General features: G+C 54.7%; 1 protein-coding gene across 3 annotated transcripts in view; it reads right to left on the reverse strand.

The window, feature by feature from the left end:
• EPHB2 (EPH receptor B2) overlaps window positions 1-17,663 on the reverse strand; it is a 121,388-nt gene extending 103,725 nt beyond the window's left edge. For all 3 annotated transcript variants that reach the window (XM_088023032.1, XM_028090817.2, XM_028090815.2), the window contains exons 1-2: window positions 17,604-17,663; window positions 13,758-14,442 (exon numbers count right to left, since the gene is read on the reverse strand). In XM_088023032.1, the coding sequence (XP_087879158.1) occupies window positions 13,758-14,442; window positions 17,604-17,660 (742 nt within the window). In that variant the 5' untranslated portion in view covers window positions 17,661-17,663. The remainder of the gene's footprint in view (window positions 1-13,757; window positions 14,443-17,603) is intronic.
• Between the last annotated feature and the right edge of the window lie 3,744 nt (window positions 17,664-21,407).

Below are 21,407 nucleotides of genomic sequence, written 5' to 3' on the forward strand. Positions count from 1 at the left end.
CGTGGACCCCCAGAGGCAGGAGGGGAGGGGGTTGCTCTGATAGGAACCCAGGGCAGGGGGGGCAGAGCCCATATTTGGACCCAGGCACCCTGACTCTGTGAGCTGCGCCTGTGCTGCTCAATAAAAGTACCCTGTCTGGTTAAAATGATGCCATTCCACAAGTACATATTAGGCGCCTGCTATATACCCAGACTTGCTTGTAACTGAGAGGGCATTATCAACCAGCCCCTGCCCCCTGGGACATGGACATGCAGCTTGTGCTCCAGGAGCTCTGCCAGGGCCCTGACGGGTGCCCGCCCGAGAAACATTCCTTCCTAGAGCAAGAGCACCCCGTCCCCTCCCCTCCCCTGTCTTCTGAGCTCCCTTAACTCCTTTGAGCCTCTCCTGAACCCTGTGAAGCTGGGACCGCAGGCCCCATTTAACAGCGAGGAAGCTGTGGCTCTGACCCACTGGGTCAGGCAGCAAGGTCAGGGCCAGAACCCACAACCAGAAGAGACTTGGGGTACTGGGCGCCTCTTCCCTGTCTCCTCCAGGTCTCTGTCCTCACAGACCTGGGCACACGGTGGGCTCCCCCAAGCTCCTGGAGAGAGATGGGCACCCCAGCAGGCTCTGTGCAGGGAGGGCAAACACTGTCAGGTGGGCGCAGGCAAGGGAGTGAGGGCCAGAATGACGTTTGGTCAAGAACACGAGTAAGATGGGAAGATGCTCTCTGAGACCCCCAGCTCCGAGAAGGATTTGGGATTTTAGGGGAAATGCCGAGTATCAAGAATAAGGACCCTCCATCCATGCCTAGAAACATCTGTCCTAACAACAGACAGACCCGCTGGGCATCCTGGCCATGGTGGTTCCCCGCCCCCCCCCCCCCCCCGAGCCCACTGGAGGTGGTAAGAAGAAGCCCAGCCTCACCAAGGGCCTTTGCTAGTATCATCTAGTCTCTTGAGACGGGGTGAGTGGGCTCTGCAATAAATCTTGATTGAGTAGCTCCTAGGAGCTGGCACTACTCTAGAAAGTGGACACAGTGGTGGATAAGACAGAAATGCCTGTCCTCAGGGAGTACACATTCTGGCTGGGAGAGACAAGTAGTAAAGGACCAAGCAAGTGAGCACACAGTATGTCTGATGGTGGTAAGGGTCATGGAGAGAAATGAAGCAGGAAAGAGGGCAGGATGTACATAACCGTGTGTGTACACAGCTTCGCTCTTTTCAACACTAGGGCAATGGGGGGGTCTTGGTGAGAAGGTGACGTTTGGACAGAGACCTGAAGAAGGTGAGAGGGACAGCTGACAAAAGAACATTCCAGGCAGAAGAAACCAGCAAGGAGACCCGTGTGTCTGGAGTGGAGAAGGCAAGGGGGAGACCAGTCAGAGAGACGGAAGGGAAGGACAGCTCTGCGGGGCTTTGTGGGCCATTTTTAGGACCTTGGCTTTTGCTCAATGCAAGATGAGGGGCCTTGGGTGTACTGAGCAGAGGACAGGCATGATGCCCCTAATTTTTAGACAGAACTCTGGCTGCAGGGCAGAGAGGATACTGTAGAGGGCAGGGGGGAAATAGGATGGAGACGTCCAGGAGGTAGTTGGGTATGTGAGTCTGGCTTCAGATGTGGCGTCCAGGCTGGAGATAAGCCCAGAGAGGGCATCTGAAGCCAGGGGCCTGGACAGAATTACCCAGAGACAGGAGAGAGAAGAGGAGGTCAAGGACTCAGCACTGGGTCTTTCGAGGTGACGATGAGCCGGAACTGGCTACGAAGCACCCAGAGAGGCAGCAGGGATGCCAAGAGACAGCGAGGGCCCAGAAGACGCAGTGGTCACTTTGTCAAGGGCTGCTGGGAGGTCAGGGAAGCTGAGGCCTGGGAACTGACCCCTGACTGGTGACGCGGATGTTACTGGTGGTTCTGATTTTGAGCAGTTTTTTTTTTTTTTTTTAAGATTTTATTTATTTATTTTAAAAAGAGAGAGAATACAAGTGGGGGTGGGGTGGGGTGGGGTGGGGTGGGGTGGGGAGGGGAGCGGCAGAGGGAGAGGAAGACGCAGAGAATCCCAAGCAGACTCTGTGCTGAGCCCGATGTAGGGCTCGATCCCACAACACATGAGATCATGACCTGAGCGGAAACCAAGAGTTGGATGCTCAACCGACTGAGCCACGCAGGCGCCCCGATTTTGAGCAGTTTTGTTGGAATGATGGGGCAGAGGCGTGACACGAGTGGGTTCAAGAGAGGCCCTGGAACAGGACTGAGCTGCATGGATGGGGGGCTGGGAGGGTCAGTGCCTGGGCACCAGGGTCCAACAGGCCTGGCAACTGGCCGTGGTCCCAGCTCTGACCCTTCCCAGCCGTGAGGCTGGGGCAGCTCCCTCCACCTCCCCGAGCCTTAAAGTCCTCATCTAAAGAGTGGGGGCAAGACCCTCTTACTTCCCAGGTTGTTGAGAATCAAACGAAGTAAGAATTGTGAGAACATTTTTCTGACAATGAAACACTGTACATATATTCCAGGGGGAAAGAGGACCAGTTTTGGATTTCATTTCTGGCTCATCATCCATTAGCTGTGTGATCCTGGGCTAGTTTTTTTTAACCTCTCTGAGCCTCCACTTCCTCCTCTCTAAAAACGAGAATATCGACCGTAGCCAACTTCTGGGGCCTGTAAGGATTCAGTAAAGTATCATCCACCAAGCCTAGGGCCTAAGCCTGACGACTAGCAGGCGGTTCCACCCACCAAGGTGTGTCCCGTCCTTCTTGGGCTTTTGTCTCTGTTATTTACAACTGGGGTCTGGCAGGAGGTACAGGGAGCTGAGGTAGGACCCTGACAGGATGCTGGGTCCCTGGACAGGCCATTTCATCTGACATCTTTGGGTCTCAGGTTTCATAACCATGAGGCTAGCAACCAGCCGCTGCGGGCCCTTCACTTGACAGAACGGAGAGGACAGGAGACAAAGCGAGTGTGCTGTTTAGACACCGGCGCAATAGAAGTGTGTGTTTGCAGGCCTGTCGGTTGGCTGGGCAGACAAGTTACCAGGACCAGGAAACAAATCCATGTGATTAAAACAATAGCATCATGCAACCTCCACGGAGTTCCATGGAAAAAGACTGGAAAGGCCTGGGGGAGACACAAAGAGCCAGACATACCAGACAGGGTAGGAGTCCCAAGGCCGGCCCACCTTTCGGGGGGACCCCGGCTGGTCTCCCGGCCACGGACTGGTTCATCAGCAAGGTTGTCAGGAGCAGGTTGTCACCTCTCACCAAACCCACCTCCCCACCCCTCTGCACACAAACCTTGCTTTCTCTGAGCTGTGAGGGACTCTCCCCTGGGGCAGACCACCTGTTCCCACCTGGGATGGAGACTGAGGTCCCCTGCAGTGTTCCCGGCTGTCTCCGAACGTCTCAGAGACAAGGATCTCCAAAGGGAGCCCCGAAGCACTGGGTTCTAGTCCCGCTTCCACCCCAAAGTGCAGTGTGACCCCGGGGAAAGTTAGGTCCTCTCTTGATTTCAGTTTTCCTTGTCTCTAAAATGGCAATAGTAACCTTCGCCCTGCTTCTCTCCTGTGGGTATCGTGCAGATCAAAGTATCTCATGGGGTGAGACCAAATGCTATACAAAAGCAGTCTCTAATCTTTTCTGGAACAAGGCAGGGTGTAAGTAAATAAATACTGTACATATGTAAGACATTATAATTACAAATGGCATTTCCCCCCCCCCCCCCCCGAGCTATGGAAAAAACCCCACCAGTTTGGTAGAGTGCGAAGAATTCTCATTAGGACTTCAGGAGGCCTGGGTTCTGATTCTAGCTCTGTACCTGACAAGGTGAATGAATGTGGGCATCACCCCACCCCCTGCCTGTCCAAAGCCTTGTAGGGATGGAACACATGTTGCTCCTAGAAGGGCAGAGGTCTGATCTGCCGGCGAGGAATTAACAGTATAATGCCCCCCATCTTCCCGGGAAAGCAGTCTGGGGCGGGGCAGGGAGGGGGGGGGTGCCTCAGGCTTTGGCAGGCAGGTCAGTTCAAGCCTCTTACCTGCTGTGTGGCCCTGGCCAACTCCCGGAATTCCCCTCTCTGGGCCTGTTCCTCCTCCGAAGTCAAAGTTCATCCCTAAAGGTTCCGAGTAGGGGGAACCCAGGAGAAACAGCAGGATGGGGGCTGAGGACAAAGGGCCCCGGGGAGGGGGTGCCCCAGCAGGGTGGGGTGGAGGCCAGAGTGGGGCCTGTGGGGCCTGAGCCAGCTGCCGCAGAGCAATGAAAATCTCTTAACCACACAGAATTGTTAACGGCTCCCAAATCCTGTTGTACCACAGGCTTAGAAAGGCTTAAACTGTTAAATGCATAAACTTCCTCAATAAACGGGCCTCTCTCGCCAGATGTAAAGGCAGCGGCTGAAGGGAGGGGAGCTTCCCCAGCTGTTGATGGTCTTGCCGGAGCGCTATGGAGACAGCCTGTGACCAAACCGTCCACCTGGTGCCAGGCCAGGGCGGAGAGAGGACAGCACGGGGGCTCCAGGGGCAGACGGCCCGGGTTCGAGTCCTGTCCCTTCCTAACCGGGTCACCTCAAACAAGCTGTTCACTCTCTCTGGACCTCAGTCTCCTCTTCTGTAAAACAGAAATGATGATCCCTGACCCCAAGGGGGACTGAGAGTCAGTGAGACCCTGGGTGAGAGCGGCCTGGTCCACAGGAATCTCCTAACAAACGTGAGCACTGGGCGCCCGCCACAGAGCCTTTCTGCCATCTGCAAGAGCGGGAGAAATCAGAGGTGGGGGGCACGAGAGTGCCCACCTACCTGTGCCCACCTCCAAGGAGTGTGACCATTGGCCCCAGTCTACTTCCCGCTCCGATGGGGGCGTTCAATAAGATTAGTGTGCAGTTAGAGATACAAGGTGAGCATTCGGAAAATGCTGTGTGTGGGCCGACGGGCTCTTCTGTCTGGCCAGAGGTTAGCCACGGGTGGGTGGGTTTCCCTCCTGGAGGCCTCTTCTCCCCCTGAGCAGGAGGAGAAGAGACCCCCAGAGACTTCTCCACCCCTGAGCCTTTGCCCTGGGACCGCATTCCACTGTGCCCAGCATCTCCATAGGAAAGCACCTTGTCCTTCAAGGCCCAGACACAAGCCTCCCTCTTCCACCCAGAATACCTCCTAGTTGCCCCAGCAGGGTGGCCCCACAGTCCTGAGCAAGAGTCCTTCCATCGGTTATTTGTCAAACCTTTCACTTCCCCCATCTCAGGTACCCCCCTCCCCCGCCGCCGTAATCTGGGAGGTGATCAGGACAGAGTACATTCAGGCCTCTCCCCATTCTGGTTAATCAGTTGTCCCAGCAGCTGGAGAAAGCCAGGTTCCCATTCTGCCTCCACTGCTTACTGCTTACTGGCCATGCGATCTTGGGCAACAGACTGACCCTCCCTGGACCTCAGTCTTCTCATTTGTAAAATGGAGCTAATCTTATCAATAGAAGATTCCAAAAGATAACAGAACACAGCATGGAACACAGAGCTGCACACACAGGAGGGACTGCCCCGTCCCAGCCCTCAGGACTCCTTGCAGCCTCTGCCGCACCCAGCCCTTTGACAACGTGGAACTAAAAAGCCTGGCAGCCTCTCTAAGCCTTCTCCTTTAGCCCAGCGTTTCTCCTCTCCCCATCCCCCACCCCTAGTTGGCTGCATTTTGTCTGGGGGTCAGCAAGAGGCCAGAGTTAAAGGTCAGTATCATTTCTGATCATCTTGTTTCTGGACTAATTCCTGCCTTTGGTTCCTTCCATTTTCCAAAGCCCTGAGAAAAGAGTTCCTCCTCCAGGTAGCCTCCCTCCTAAGTGCTCCAAGGCTATAGTTACAGATAGAGCCATCTCCCCCACCCCAGACTGGAAGCTCGAAGAAGGCAAGAAGGGCCTTCATCATCTCTGCAGTCCCCACATCTGGCCCAGGGTCTGGTGCACAGCAGGTCCCTGGGCGGGGGGGTTGTTATGAGTATCAGGGGCCAAAATTGTTCAATGTTTCTTGCCCAGACCGCTGAGGGAATATGAAGACCATGTCATCCCATGCCCTGATATCCAGATCCTTCCATTTGGTTGACTCAGGGAGGAAACTGGGCTGAAGTGGCCCTCCCTCCCTTTCTAAGAACACCCACTCTGCCTGCCTCTGGGTCTTTGCACCTCCTCCTCCTCACCTGGCTAACTCCTGCTCCTCGCTTGGCTTCCACTTCAACAGTTTCTCTTCCTGGAAGCCTTCCTCGGAGCACCATGACCCCAGCCGATGCTCCCCTGGGTGGGTTGGGTGCCTTTGTCTGCTTCTACCTCCACTTTCTGCAGATGCATCTGTCGACCTCTCTAGACTGGGTGGTCCTTGAGGGCAGGGGCCATGACTGATCTTTCCAAACACCCCAATGCCTGGCACAGCACCTGGCATGAGAGGCACTCACTATGTTTTAGCCTCCTGGTCCTCTATGAAGACATCACTGACCCCTCCAAGAAGCAAAAAAAAATCAGAAGCTGGTGTTCAGTGAAACACTGACGGCTGGCTGGCTGGACAGGTGGACCAATGTATAGACAGACGGATGGATGGTTGTATACAAAGATGCTTTGGGAGCATACAGGAAGGAGAAGTGGGGGAAGGGGCACTTCAGTTTTTAAGAGCCAAGAATTGAATAAGCCGAGTGTGTCGGCCAGGCTCCCCATCCAATCCCCTTCTCAAAAGGCTGGCCTGTGTGGTCTCAGGCCTGGCCTGAGCCTGGTGCTCTGGAGAGGGTGTCTGTTAGCCCTCCCCCTCCCCTAGCTGGGCGTCTCCACCCTGCCCTTGAAGAGATGCATCACAACTTCTGTGTGGGGGTCTGGGCCTCTCCTCCCACCCACCCAGCATTCCAACCCTCACACCCTTTCCCCAGCCAGCACAGGCCCTGCCAGCTGGCGGCCTCTCTCCTCCTCACCCCAAGACTGACCGCACCCTACCCCACGGACTTGCCAGATGCATCTGGGCCACTGGTCCAGCCTCTGTGGGAAGGGCTGGAGCTGAGAGCGTGGTAGGAAGGAGGCCACCCCGAGCGTGGCCCAGGGCCTAACCCTGAAGGCCCAGAGACATCCCTGGGCTTCTCCCTACCTTGGCTGAGGCAGCACAGGATTCTCGGAGAAAAGCAGAAAATAAAGTGACAGGCAGAATATCTCCTGCTGGTGAGCATGCGGGGAAAGAGGTACTCTGGACATCTGCTGCCAGGAGGGTACCCGGGGCCGTGCCTTTTTGGGGGGTACCTTGGCAGTGCGCATCAAACCTCTAAAAAACATACATACCCTTTGACCCCACAATTCCACATCTGGAAACATATCTACTCAAATACCAGGAATAGCGCACAAAAATTCGGGAACAATGACGTGCATCCTGGCATTTGTTAAGATAGATAGTGAAAAGTGGCCAGCAATCTACGTGTCGATCAACAGAGGATTGGTAAATAAAGTATGACACATCTTTCCTATGGAATTCCAAGAGCCTTCCAAAATGATGCTGGAGATCTAACATGACATGGGAAAGTGTCCACAAAATATTAATCAGTCAAAAACCCTTGTGTATTTTTAGTGGGAAGTTCACTTTTTCTTTAAACATAATCAATATGTGTAAATACACCCAGAAGGATCTCCACCAGCCTGTTGACAGTGGCTATCTCTGGACGATTTTAATTTTCTCCTATTTGCTTCTCAGTAATTTCTAAAGATTTAACAACAAACCTACATTGCTTTTGCGATAAGAAAAAGTTTTTTTTTTTCCCTCAGAATAAAAAGCTCATCAGAGACCAAAAAAAAAAACCCCAAAACAAACCCAAACATTCACAGCAGAAGACAGTTTTGGTAGAAGTCCCTGTTCTTATTTTTATAACACTTCTCTAGGTATCTTCTCATTTACTCTGCACGGCAGCCTTTGTGTTTGTCCTGTTTTACAGATGGGCAAACAAAGGCTGGGAGTCAGTTGCTTGCCCAAGGTCACACAGTGAGGCAGAGCTGGGGTTTGAAACCAGGTCTCCAAGGCCAAGGTCAAGGAGAGGCCATGGCTGCGGGGGGAGAGTGGGGCTGGGGGTTGCCAGGCAGGGCAGGGTGGAGGAGAGGGAGAGGCTGTGAGAAGCCCAGCAGCTGGGAACTGGGAGTCTAAGCTAGAGCCAGAGGATCAACATGTGCGTGCAACCGCCCCCCACCCCCGGGCCCCTCCCCACTGACTCGCAGCCCCTCTCCCTGTCCAAGCTAAATATTAAAAAATCCCATTACGCCCCAACAGCACGCAGCAATCAGGATCTCTGTGGAGCTGCCTCCAGATTGGTTATAGATGTGGGTCTGCAGTTGGGAGAGAGGAGGGCAGGGCCCCCAACAGGGGTTAGGAGGGGAATCTGATGGGTAGGGGCAGAGCAGGGGTTGAGCTAGGGAAGGAGAGACCAAGAGAAATAGGGCTACAGAGACAAACTTGGAGACACTGAGGCAGAGGCACCTTCCCAATCGAGCCCATGAACATCTGGAAAGAGTCAGACAGACTTGAGCTTGGGGGGAGCCACTGCTGCAGGGGAGGAATTCCAGGAAGATCTGCTGGCAGCGAACCCCAGTGGGGACTGTCATGCTGAGGAGATGGGGGACTTGGGGAGGAGAGGGGGCCAGAGTTCTTCTGAAGAAAGTCCCCAGAGTCCCTCACCTGGCAGCTGTATGGCCAGTGCAGGTCCTGATCAGGCGCCCAATAAAAAGTGAACGTTGATGCCTGAGTAGGGAGAAGTCATACCTTGACACCCATCCCCAGTAAGGCACAGGACACCCACCAAACACACCCTCTACTATCATACCTCGGGGCCGTTATTCATGCAGTTGGTTCTTTGACCTACAGTGACCTCCCTCCCTTCACCATCCAAATCCTACTCACTCTTCAGAGCCTAATTCAAATGCCACCTCCTCCTTGAAGCCTTCCTAGACCTCCAGTCAGAAAAGATGTCTTCTTTCTCATATTCTCAAAATGCTTTGACTGGATATAATTCATTTCTGGAAGGACCACACTCTGCCGCCTTCTCCATGTGTCCAAGTCCCCTGCTCACCCAGGAGCCAATGAGCCAAACCCTGTATCTCAGGTGCTCTCCTCCAGCCTTCCCAGGGTGGCCACTGTCAGCTCAAATGACACTTCTTCCAAGAAGCCTTCCCTGGTCCACCTGGCTAAAGCGAGTCTTCCTTTGACCTCTATTGCTGCATCTTTCCGCCCCTTTCATTCATCACAGCTTTAACTATTTTATTTATCTGCTCATTATTTTTTTCCCTCCATCTTCTTCTGTCCACCGACTCAGACTAAAAACTCTGGGAGGGCAGCGAACGTTGGTATGTGCCTGGCTCACAGATGGTACTCAATACATACAGATCTGCCTCGACTTACCATGGGGTTACGTCCTGATAAACCCACCATAAGTTGAAAATATTGAGTGGAAGAGTCACTTAATACCCCTAACCTCCCAAACATCAGTTCTTAGCCTAGCATACCTGAAGCGTGCTCAGTTGAGCAACATCGTCTAACACAAAGCCTGTTACAACTCATGCAATTTATTGAATACAGTACTGAACGTGGATAAAAGACCGGTCACGTGGGTGCAGAAGGGACGCACGTGTCACTTGTTTACCCCCCTGCTCACGTGGCTGACTGCCCAGCATAAGGAGAGAGTATCTGACCAGCTGTCACCAGCCCAGGAAAAGATCAGAATTCAAATTCTGAAGTACGGTTTCTGCTGAATATGCATCACCATGGCACTGTTGGAACGTTGAAAAATGAGAAGTTGGACCGCTATAAGCCAAACCATCGTAAATTGGGGACCGTCTGTATTGGCTGGAGGGCCAAATGGCACACGGAGGGTATGTAATACACGCTTGTTGAGAGGTTGACTGGCATCTCCAGGGCCCTCCCTTCCCCACTACGCCTTGCCCACTGTTGGCACTGGAGGAAGTTGGTCAGATTTCACTGGCGTAGCCTACAGTTTTGGGAAACGCTCAGGGCGCTGGGAACTCCCTGCCCTTCATTAGCCGCCCTTGCCCACCCCTGGGATGGCTGTGCCACTCCCATGAGGACTCACCTACTCGCCATCTGTCAGGTAGACTTTATCCAGCCTTATCTTCTCAAATTTGTGTTAACGAAGCAATGGATTTTTTCCTATCAAATTATGTATCAATATTTTTTTAAAGATTTTATTTATTTATTTGACAGAGTGAGGGCACGAGTGGGCAGGAAGGGCAGAGGGAGAGGGAGAAGCAGACTCCCCACTGAGCCTGAAACCTGACGTAGGGCTCAATCCCAGGACTCTGGGATCGTGAGCTGAGCCGAAAACAGACGCTTAACTGACTGAGCCACCCAGGCGCCCATTACATTCCAGTATTAAATGGATCTTTCCAAACTACACTCTCCCAGAGATTCTGCTAACAACCCTTCCATCCCTTAGGGTGGATGCTCCCTGGGGTGGTGGGCGGGGGAGGCTGGGCCCGTGGTCATCCATCTGGCCCTGAGTCCTATTTGTCTGACTGACGGTATGTTACCACGGCACGTGTATAAGCTAATGGTCCTGTTACAGAAGCATGAGGGCTGCTTGTTTAAAAATGTTGATTCTTGGCCCCATCTCAGAACCACAGAACCAGACCTGGGGGAGTGTCTGCACCAGACCCAGGAATCTGCATTTTAATGAACTTCCTGGTGGATGCTGAGGCAGAGTCAAGGTTGAGAATCCCTGAGCTGGAGACAGAGAAAAGACCCTGTCAACCACCATTCCTCCATGCCCCAGGCCAGCAGAAGTGGTGCCTGTGGGACCTGGGCTGGAGCAGCCCCACATCTGGGTGGCTGCAACATAGGCCACAGCATCAGCTGGTGTCCTACTGGCTTCTGAGCTCATTAATCACAACCTGACTGGCCTCCACTCACACCCAATGGCTGGCTGGGCCTCGGCCTGGGCCTGGGGCAGGCAGGCCGGCGGTCCGGGGAGGTGGGTCAGAGGGGACCAGGGCCTACTCCTAAGGAGAAGCTCAGCCTTGGAGAACCCGCCTGTGCCAGGCAATCTCTCTGATGGCCCTGGTGACCCCAGCTCCTAGCACTCACACCCCATGTAATGTAATTCCCTCTCCTGGAGTGGGGCCTGAACTGCATGACTGGCTTTTAACAAAGAGAATACGGCAGAAGCGATGAGATGTTACTTTTGAGATGAGGTCATAAAAAGATTATGGTTTCTGTCGTGGGTGCTCTCTCAAACTTTCTCGGGTCAGTCGCTCTGGGGGAAGCCACTGCCCATGTGAGTCCCTGTGGCGAGGGACTAAAGCCTGCAAACAACTGTGTATGTGAATGTGGAAGCAGACCCCGCCCCAGCACCACCATCAGATGACACTACAGCCCCAGGAGAGACATTGCACCAGAGGCACCTGCCCTGAGCCATACCTGGATCCCTGACCCTCAGACACTGAGATTACAAATGCTTGTTTTCAGCTGCAACATTTTGGGGTGACTTGTTGGGCAACGATGGGTAACTAATGTACCTCTTCATCTGGGCCCCACCCAGGGACAGCTCTTCCTCCATTGCTCCCTGAGCCCTTAGCCACGGTCGTGCCAGACACTGTACCAGTCTCCCCAGTGGGATGTGCTGCTTCACATCCCCAGATCCTTGTAGAACCCTCCTCTGGAAGGCCGGGGCCACCTAGTCAACATATCCCTCTCCCAGGACTCAGCCCCAATGTCACCTCCTCTGTGTCACCTCCCTACCTCGCTCCACCAATCTGCCCAGCCCAGGTGGTTCCAGTCAGAGCCAGTCAAAGGCATTCCCTCCTTTGTTCACTTACAGCCTGTCCCCACCACTAGATGGTGGCTCCTAGAAGTCTGCGCCACAGTCACGTTCTTCTGTCCTACCTGATGTTCCGCACAAGGTCTGACAGAGCAGGCACGGGTGAGGTTTGATGAGTGAATAAATAATGAGCAAAGAGTGACTGATTCTGCACCCCATGGCCTGCCACCTCCCAAGGCTGTGCTCTTTTTACACTTAAGTACAGAAAACCAGCTCTGTTATCCTCCCCCAGAAACCAGCCTTTTTTCCCAATGCCCCTGACTCTTTTCCAGGACCGTCACCTCCGCACAAGCTGGAATTCCCTCCTTCCTCCTTTCTAGCCCAAGTACTCACGCCATTCTTCACATCCCTTGATCCTAGCACCGTGGATGGCCTGGCCAGAAAGCCACCATCTCTCGGGAGCACGGCTACAACAGCCCCACAGGCCACTCCTCCTCTCTTGGGCACCACGGTTATCCTCCTGGGGACCTCTAAAATGCTGCTTCAGAGCATAGAGGGGGGAGCCATGGGGACGGTGGATGCGACAGCATTTTATAAAGGGTAGGATCATGCAGTCACCTCAGGCCACACAGTGACTGGCACTTCAGGAACCCTCGAATTGGGTCCAAACTCTTAGCCTGGCATTTGGAGGACCCCCAGGATCTGATCCCAACAGGGAAGGCAAGAGGAGGTGGTACAGGTAGGCTTTAAATCACCATCCAGCTCGCACCATGGAGTACTTGTACCAGGCCGGGCTTCGTATACATCACATCTCATTTTGTTAACATTTATTAAACTCCTACTGCGTACTACAAGCCATTATAAGTGCTTTACAGCCTTGAATTGTTGAGTCTTCACAAATACCCTAAGAAACAGGGTTTCATGTGCAGCCCAAGACAGACAGCTAATAACAGGCAGGGCTGGGATTTGAACCCAGGTCTGTCTACCTTCACAGCCTTCTTACCACCACGCAGTCCCTCTTACTAACTTCTTGTTTGCCACCCACCTTCACAATTGTTTGCCACAATCAAACAGCACCTGCACTATTGCTTACTTAGGATTTATCCTTAAATCGCCCTAAACGGTGAGGTGGCTAAGGGGTAGACTTGGAATCACACTACCTGGATAAGACTCCTGGCTCCCCCACTTAACTCTCTGAGCCTCAACTTCTTCCTGTAAAATGGCACCATCCCTCCCAGGGTTCTTGTGTGGAGTAGTAAGTTAGACATACAAAGTGCTCAGCACACAGTATGAGTGGCGGTTAGGAGGCCTGGCTTCCAGCGGGCCTGCGCATCCCCCTGCCCCTTGCATCGGAAGGAAGCGTGTGACTCGCCTGGGCCGCTGAAGTGTGCAGGGGAGTGGCGCGTGCGCATGGCAGGCAGAGCTCGGGAGCCAGCACGCCATCCACCTCACACTTCTCTCCGCCCTCATGATCACCGCATTCCAAACGGTGGCGCCTCCATCCGCCTGGCTCCCTGAGTGGGGGATCCCCAGCCGACCCCCGATGGGCAGGGAGCATCGAGTGAGAAATAAATTTTTATTGTTTGGTCACTTCCGTCAAGCCTGGCCTGTATTGACGGATGCAGCAAAAGTCCAATAAACATTAATTTATCCCAGTTATTTACTAGGCCTCATTTCTTGATGAAACGACATCACTTTTGTAAATGAAGACATACGGCACCACTTGCTGTTGTTAATATTCACATAATAATTAAGATGAGAAACGTTTATCCCTGTGCCCGCGAAAATCACCTTGCCTGCTCCCCGTTGGACATACGTGTACCGCCGTTCTAGAAGTGCTCTTCAAACGTTGCCCTCTGAGACACGGAACGCTGGCTGCCGATTTGGGAAGCCCGGCCAGAGAGTGCCTCATGGTCGGCTCCAGGCCACTGCCCTTGCCAGCCTGAGCCACTCCCCCCCCCCGGCCCCCCCTGGCCCACGTGTGCAGCCGAGTGCCGCTCCACGCCCGCACAGGGGCACCTGCCCCGTCGCGGCCCTTACCTCTGCAGACCGTGCCATTCTCCACCGCCTCGAAGCCCGCTTTGCACATGCAGCGGCCAATGGGCACCAACCACTCGCCGTCCCCGTTACAGTAGAGCTTGATGGGCACGTCCACCTCCTCGGCGTTGGCGATACAGCTGCCCCGGGCAGCCACGAGCGAGGTGCTCTCGGCCCCCGAGAGGGTCTCCTGGAAGATGGCGCCATTCTGGATGATGCGGGGGCACTTGCGGTAGAAGACGCGCACGGCGATGAGGGACATGCAGCCACCATAGTCCTGGAAGGCCAGGTAGAAGCCACTGCGGGACACAGGCCCAAAGCTCCGCACCTCCGTGTTGATCTTCATGACTCGGCCACCCAGGTCCACCTGCGAGAAGCTCTCGTCGGCCGCGATGGTGTCCACCTTCACCCATGGATTCTCCATCCAGTTGGGGAAGGTCTTGGTGGCCGAGTCAAAGTCGGCCTCATAGTAATAGAGGTTGAAGGTCTCCTTGCAGGAGCCGGGCACGCTGGGGATGCTGCTGCAGTCACGCACCGAGAACTTCATCTCCACGTGGATGCGGTGGGCGCCGCGGCGCCGGATGAACTTGGTCCGTAGCCAGTTGTTCTGGCTCGACTCAAACACATTGCACACCTGGTACGTGCGGATCGTGTTCATGTTCTCATCGTAGCCACTCACCTCTTCCCACTGTGGGTGAAACGCTAGTCAGTTGGGGGAGATGGGGCTCAGCCCCACGGGTCGCCTGGCTAGAGGGGAGACACAGACCCTGTCTTAGGGAATCCTTCAGTTGGACGGGGGTAAAGAGGACGCTTGCCACTGGGGGCCTCCTAGTCTAATGGAGGAGGCATACACTCTACCCTAGGCATCTTCTAGTCTGATGATGGCGACATGATTCATATCATCAGAGAACTCCCAAGCTGAGGAGAGACATGGCCTTGGCCCCAAGGAATTCCCCAGTCTGTGAGGGAGACATGCCAATCTGATGGGAAGGGCACACACCCTGTTCTTGCTTTTCCCCTGATTAATATGGGAGATGTGACCCTCACCCCTGGGGTGAGAAAGGAGATGTGGCCCCAGCTCCTGGGAAGCTCCCACCTAGAAGGGAAAATAGCGAGAGGCCCACCCTGAGGGGATTCCCTCTGCTGGGAGAAGACATAGCTTTGTGCTTGGGGAGTACTAGTCTGATGGGGGAGTCAGAACGTCTGCCTACTGGGAGCTCCTATTCTGACCAGGGAGACACAGTCCTTGCCCCAGGGGATTTCCCAGTCTGACAGAAGAGCCTTTATCCCCACGATGACGCAGAAGATAAGCAGTCTGTTCTGGGGCCTTCCGTGGTTAAGATACCACTAAAGGGGTTAGGGGACCTGGAGAGAGACTTTCTGCCCTTCCTGCCTATGGCAGGTGTCTTGGCACCCTCTCTGGGCCCCAGACTGGCTCTCGCACATGCAGCTGAGAGTTCCCGAGCCCCACTGCTGGGGGCTCGGCAGTGGGGCTCGGGGCAGGGCCATGGAAGGCTGGGGATGAAGGCCACCGGCCCCATGGTGTCTCCTCACAGACCCTCACAAGCCAAGCTCACTCACATGCTGAGCCTTTGTTCACAATTCTGTGCCTTCCTCGAGTACCCTCTTGTCTTCTCTGTCCATCCTTCTGGAGCCTCTTGCAGCAGGCTCTCTCTGGCTGCACAGTTTGCATTCGCCGACTCTCCTGTGGGCCTCTGGGGACACCAGCCTGGGTGAGGGCCAGGCACCCTTGGGCCTCTCGGCCTGGTCTCCCCAGCGGGGCTGAAAGCTTGCTGAGAGTAGCTCCATATCCCTCCTGTGTCCCCTTTGGCACTGGGCTGGCTTTCCCTGGGCTAGAGCCAAAAGAGCCAAAACAGCAGAGCACCCCTTCCCACCCATGCAGGCCTGGGGTGGGTGCTGGAACAGGACCTCATTTCTTTGTCATGATTATCGCACATGCTATATTATCATCACCATTTTACAGATGAGTGAGTAGAGACCAGGGAAGTGAGGCCCCTTGACCCAGGTCACACAGACCTAGACCCATTCCCATGCTTGGGCACGCTGCCTTGAAACACAATGACCCACAGGTACCCCAGGAGTCCTGGGTTTTGTTCCAGCTCTGTTAACTTGATGCATGGCCTTGGGCAAGTCACTTCCCCTCGCTGGGCCTCTATTTCCCCAACTGCCAAATGGGACTGTGGGTGGGGGGTGGTGAGGCAGGTGGTAGTAGGGGTGTCACCCTCAAGTGGGTGTTCTTTATTCTTCTGCCTTCCTCCGATATCTGGGCCAAGTCTGTGCGGGGCGGTGTAGTGGCTGCCGGCCTGGGGAGGGTTGATGTTGTGCAGGGCCAGTGCCCGTGGGGAAGGCCGAACTGGAGCCTGCTGGCCCAGCCTCGACGTCAGCGGTGGCTCTGAAGCTCCCTACATTGCATTTTTTTTTTTTTTTTTTTTGGTGGCACCATGTGACAAAGTCAGCCCCTTGTTACAACCACTGCTCTTCTTCAGAACTTAATTAGAGCACTTAATTAGAGCACTCTGCCTTTCTCCCCTCTCTCTAATTAACATGCGGAGGCCCTGCAGCCTAAACACCCCAAATAATTGCGTCCGGGGGCCCTGCAGCCGAGCCTGGCCTCATTCCTGTTAGGGTGGGGCTGCGGGCCCGGCCGCCTTCACAGATGGAAAACTGGTGACAAGAAAGAGCCACAGAAAGAGGCCTGACCCTAGGGCCCTGCCTATTGAGAGCACAGGCCTGAGGTGGGGGATGCAGCTCCTTGGGGCGGCAGCAGAGTCCCAGTGGGAGGAGCTGGGATGGGGGGAAGGGAAGGGAGGGGCTGGGGGAGCCCAGAGCCCTCTCCGGAGCCCAGGGGACGTAACGATATAAAAATGATACCCTGAGAGCATAATGATATAAAAACTCATGACCGTGACAATGATGATGGTGGTCCGACTACAGCTACTCATCAAGGGGGGCGGGGGGGGGGAGGGGGGCACCCTCTGTCAGGCACTGTGCTAGACACCGTGCAGGAAAACCTCACACCAGCCCTGTGCAGAGGACATGACCACCATCATTTCATAGATGAGGAAACCGAAGCTCGGACAGGTTAAAGAACTGGCGCCAAATCATGCAGCCGGTAAGTGGCAGAATTGGGACAGAATTTCAGGCACGTCGGGTCCCACAGCCTGTATGTAAGTTGGTGCTAGAAGAAAGAGGAATCTCAAATTCTGCCTGTTCTTGCTCCTGAGGGATTCACAGCCTACCTGGGCTCAAACCACTGGCCCCAGGGAAGTAGGGCCTTCATGGAAGTGTGAGGATAAAAGCGCAGGGTGGGGGAGTCTTGTGTTATGGGGACCCAGAAAGGGGGCCCGGAGGACTCAGTCACAGCCCTGGATACAAACCTGAGCCCCATCACTAACTAGGGGTAACGCCCCTGGCAGGTGGCTATAACTCTCTGAGCCTCAGTTTCCTTACCTGTAAAATGGAGGTGTTTCCTCCCCATATGATTGGATATGATGTGTATAAAGGTGCTTCCTTGATTCAGTATGTAATACAGTGGGTGGTCAGAAAATGATAATTCACTTTCCTCATCTGTAGAATGGGGGCAGCGTGAGTTCCTACTTCTCAGCCTCGCCCTGAGGATGCCACGGGATAAAGACTGAAAGCAACCAGCATGTTGTCATGGTAACCGGTGCTCCATCAATAGTAGGGGACCAGGAGGGTGGGGCAATGAGAGGCCAGCCTCGGGCCCTGAAGGAGGGAAAGGGGCTGGAATTTAGGGGCATCCAGGCCCTGCAGCAGAATCCGAGGTCTTCTGAGGGACCAGGCAGGGTTTGGGGACCACCAACTCACCCCTGATGGAGGATGCACGATCCAGCCCAGCTCCGCTGTCGCTGTGGTTGAGTCCATCAGCGTTTCTGTGAGGAAAGCAAAGAGTCACTGCCGCCCACCTACTGAGTGCTGTCAATCACCCCAAGACCCCCATCCCTCAAGGACCTCCTTTACAGAGCGCCACCTACTTCCATTGCACCAATCAATCATCTGGCTGTACTCCTGCAGACTACCCTCCCTCTAGGTCTCCCACTCCATGATCCCACCCACTCCCACGTTCCGGCCAATCGTCTGATTCTACCCCTCCAGGCTCCACCCCTTAAAGCCCAGCTTCAGCCCTTCTGCCCATGGTCATGCCTCCTCTCAGCCCACCACGTCCCACCAACCTGGCTCCTGCCATTTCCCTCCCTTGTTGGTGGAGAAGGGTCTTAACCTGGACTCTCCTGGGTGGGCTTCAGAGAGTCCACCAGGCAACCCTGGAAATTTTACATCAAACTTAGGGTGTCTGTTTGCTTTTTCGGCTTGCATCAAATTCTCAAAAACTGGAATGTGGCCCTTAGAAAGGCCTCTCTTTGGTCCCAGCTGAGCCCCATCAGTTACCCCACCTTGGCTCTCTGGCCTACACCCTCCCCCCTTCTCCAGGCACCTGGAGTCCTCCATAGTGTCCCCACACTGGGGCTCCCTCCCCGAGGGCTCAGTCAACTGTGCTCCTAGGATAGGGCCCTAGGAGTGGGGGGTGGGGTGGGTGGGTGTTGAGTGTGAGCACTGTGCCAAGTAGCTCCAGTCTGTCACCTGCCCTCTGGGGGTTAAAGAAATTCAAATGAGCTTCTGAACCAGCCAGGGCCCCGCCTGCCCCTCCCCCGACTCCAGCAGCTGGAAGGAAGGAGCCACACAGCCTGTTGATGAAGACCGCCAGGGCCAGAGAGAGCCCCATTCTTCCCCAGATAAGGCCCAGGACCCCTTCCCACTACCCCATGGGGAATTCAAAACACTTCTTGAGCTGAACTGCACTGAGCAGATTTAAATTGACCCTGTTCAAGCATTCATTCAACACATATATCCTGATGCTCCTTATGTGCCAGGCACTGGGGACCCCGAGAGAGAAAACAGTGAAGGGTAAGACCCTACTATGGAGTTGTTCACAGTCTAGTAGTGGTGATAAGGCGTGAATACAAATAGCCATGAGAGAGTGGGCAGAGAGACCTAGAAGGTCACAGCTGGACCTTCCACACCAGCTAGCTTGGTGGGCATGGGTGAGGTACGCTTGCTGCTATGCTCTGCTTCTGGGCCCCCGCAGACCTCACGAATCAATGCCCACACTCTCTGGCTGCACGATGCTCCTGGCCTCTGTGTGCCAGGACACTAACACCCACCGCTTGAGATGCTATCCGGGCCCAGCCCCACTGCTTCATTTAGGAGATAGGGCAGCTGAGGCACAGACAGGGGAAGAGACTTCCTAAAGATCCCAAGGGAGTTGGTGGCAGAGTGGGAGGTGCAGATCCCCTGCTTCCGACCCTATAAACTTCTAGATACTTAGTCGGATAGCCTGGGCTGGATGAACTTGGCTGAGGACAGTGGGGGCAGGGTACACAGTGCCCAGGCTGCCGTGAGGGTCGGAATGGGAGCAACAAGATCTTGAACTAGGGCAGGAGCGGCGTGGATGGGAGGAAGCATTCAGCCAGAGGTGACCCCAGTCAGACCCATGAGCTGACAACAGAGGAAGCAGCAGTGTCCCCATGACCGCCTGTGGCTTATGTCTGCGGTCACTGTGTCCCTTTGCATGGGGGGCTAGTGAGGGGGGAGGAGGGGTGCCAGGGACGCTGGAGTCCAGTGCCAAGGGCGTCTCTTTGATGGCAAATTGGAGGGAAGTTCTATTGTGGGGCTTTGGAGCTGAAAAAAGGGTTCCTTTTCACACTCCGAATGCTACAGATTTTTCTTCCTGGAGAGAACAAGGGCTGAACTTTTAACCTGTTTTCTCTCATCGGCCTCAGCCAGAGACGCGCCAAGCCGGGCTCTCTGCCTGGGCCTAAGGAACAGCTGCTGGGAGCCGTGTGGAACAAGGGAGAGGAGACTCTGCTTGGGACTAGAAAGGGCTCGGGTGGGGGAGGCAAGTGTGCCAAGCAGGTGGCCCCACCCCTTGGCTGGATTCTTGGGCTGACCCAGAGGCCAAGCACTAGAGGATTCCACGGCCCAGAGGAGGGGCTGTGAGCTACATCCTCATTGTATGGGTGGAAGCTCAGGCCCAGAGAGGGCAAATGCCTTGCCAAAAGTCACGGACTAAAGGCTGGTGCTCAAACCCCAGGCTCCCAGGGAGCTCAGGCTGGGGGGTGCTCCCACCACACCTGGAACCAGCAAGGGGAGGATCTCAGGAGGCTGGAAGTCAAGGGGCTAGTTAGTTCACAGATAGGAAGGGGCTAAGAGGGAGTGTGAAGTTTGCAGAATACCCTGGGGCGGGGGGACGGGATGCAAGAGGCTCCCTTCTCCCCATACCAGTCCTGGCTTTGCCCGGAAGCCTGCCTCTGGGAAAGCTGTTACCCCGCGGGGCTGTGGCCGGAGGATACCCATGGGTGCTCTCCCCGCCCCCCCACTTCCCCTCGGCCTTTTGCTTTTCGACATTGACACCTCCCTCCACGCCCTGCACATAAGGCAGGTAGGCAGAGCAGATAAAGTAGGGGTCGGGAGGTCAGAGGGACTTCGATTCTAACACCCACTCTGCCACCTACTCGCCTTGTAACCTTGGACCTGTAACCTTCCTAAGCCTCGGTTTCTTCACCTAGAAAATCGTCATAGTGCCTTCTGAGTGGGGCCAGGAGGATGGAAGGACAGGGAAGTGTGTTAACTTGGAGCCCCGCGCAAAGCAGAGCCTCAGTGAGGGGCCGATATTCTTTTTTTAGACGGAGCGTGGTGCTTTTTGTCTGACCCAGTGCCTGCACACATGCCATTTCCTCTGGGCTCATGCGGTGGCCCCTGAGAGTGAAGGCGAGTCCAAGAGGCTCTCCCCACACTCCAGATGGTGCTTGCCAACATCTGACAAACATCAGCCTCTAGCCCCAGCGCCTCAGCCTCCGGGGAGCCTTCCTGGTCCATCTGATGCTGCTTTCCTGGGATGTCCTGCATTTCCTCTTTGTTCCTCTCAAAACGAACACGAAAGTCACATTCGGTTCCCCAGGGAGTCTGGGGCTAGTCATTCTTGCCCCAGGAACCTGGGTGGCTTCAGGAAGCCAGGCTTCCTTCCACCACCAGCATTTCCTTCCTTCTCCCCATATCACCCCAGACATCTCCCCTCCAGCCCCAAAAATCTGCAAAAGGTAGAGAACTCATGGTCACTGAGATGGAGACCTTTCTATTAGGAGCTGGAGACCCTCACCAACGTTCTTCCAACAATGCCAAGACATAGTTGATACGATCCCATTTCATAGATGGGAAAATTGAGGCTTACAAAGGCTGGGGAACTTGCCCAAGGTCACACATCTTGCATTCACAAGCTGTGGTCCAGCTGTACGGACTGTGTGGGGCTCTCTCTCAGCCCTGTACCCCACACATACTGTTCCTTCTGATCATCTCCCCCTCCACACCTCCTCTGCCTGCCCCCAAGACCCAGCATGGGGCTTGGCACATAGTAGGTCTACAGTTAGAGGCCAAAATCACCCCCCACCCCCAGGCTAATGTTCTGTTCCACCAGAACAACATTCATGACTTCAGCCATTGCCACCTACAACCTGCGCTATATTTAGCTACTATTTATCTTCCAGCTGACTCTTCTTTTAAGTGCATTTTAAAGAGGAAAAAGTTATCATTATTATAAATGGGAAACCGACATCACTT

The sequence above is a fragment of the Eumetopias jubatus genome, unplaced genomic scaffold (assembly GCF_037043125.1).
Source record: "Eumetopias jubatus isolate StellerSeaLion01/CBP00866 unplaced genomic scaffold, mEumJub1_p1.0 scaffold_4, whole genome shotgun sequence".
Taxonomy (NCBI): Eukaryota; Metazoa; Chordata; class Mammalia; order Carnivora; family Otariidae; genus Eumetopias; species Eumetopias jubatus.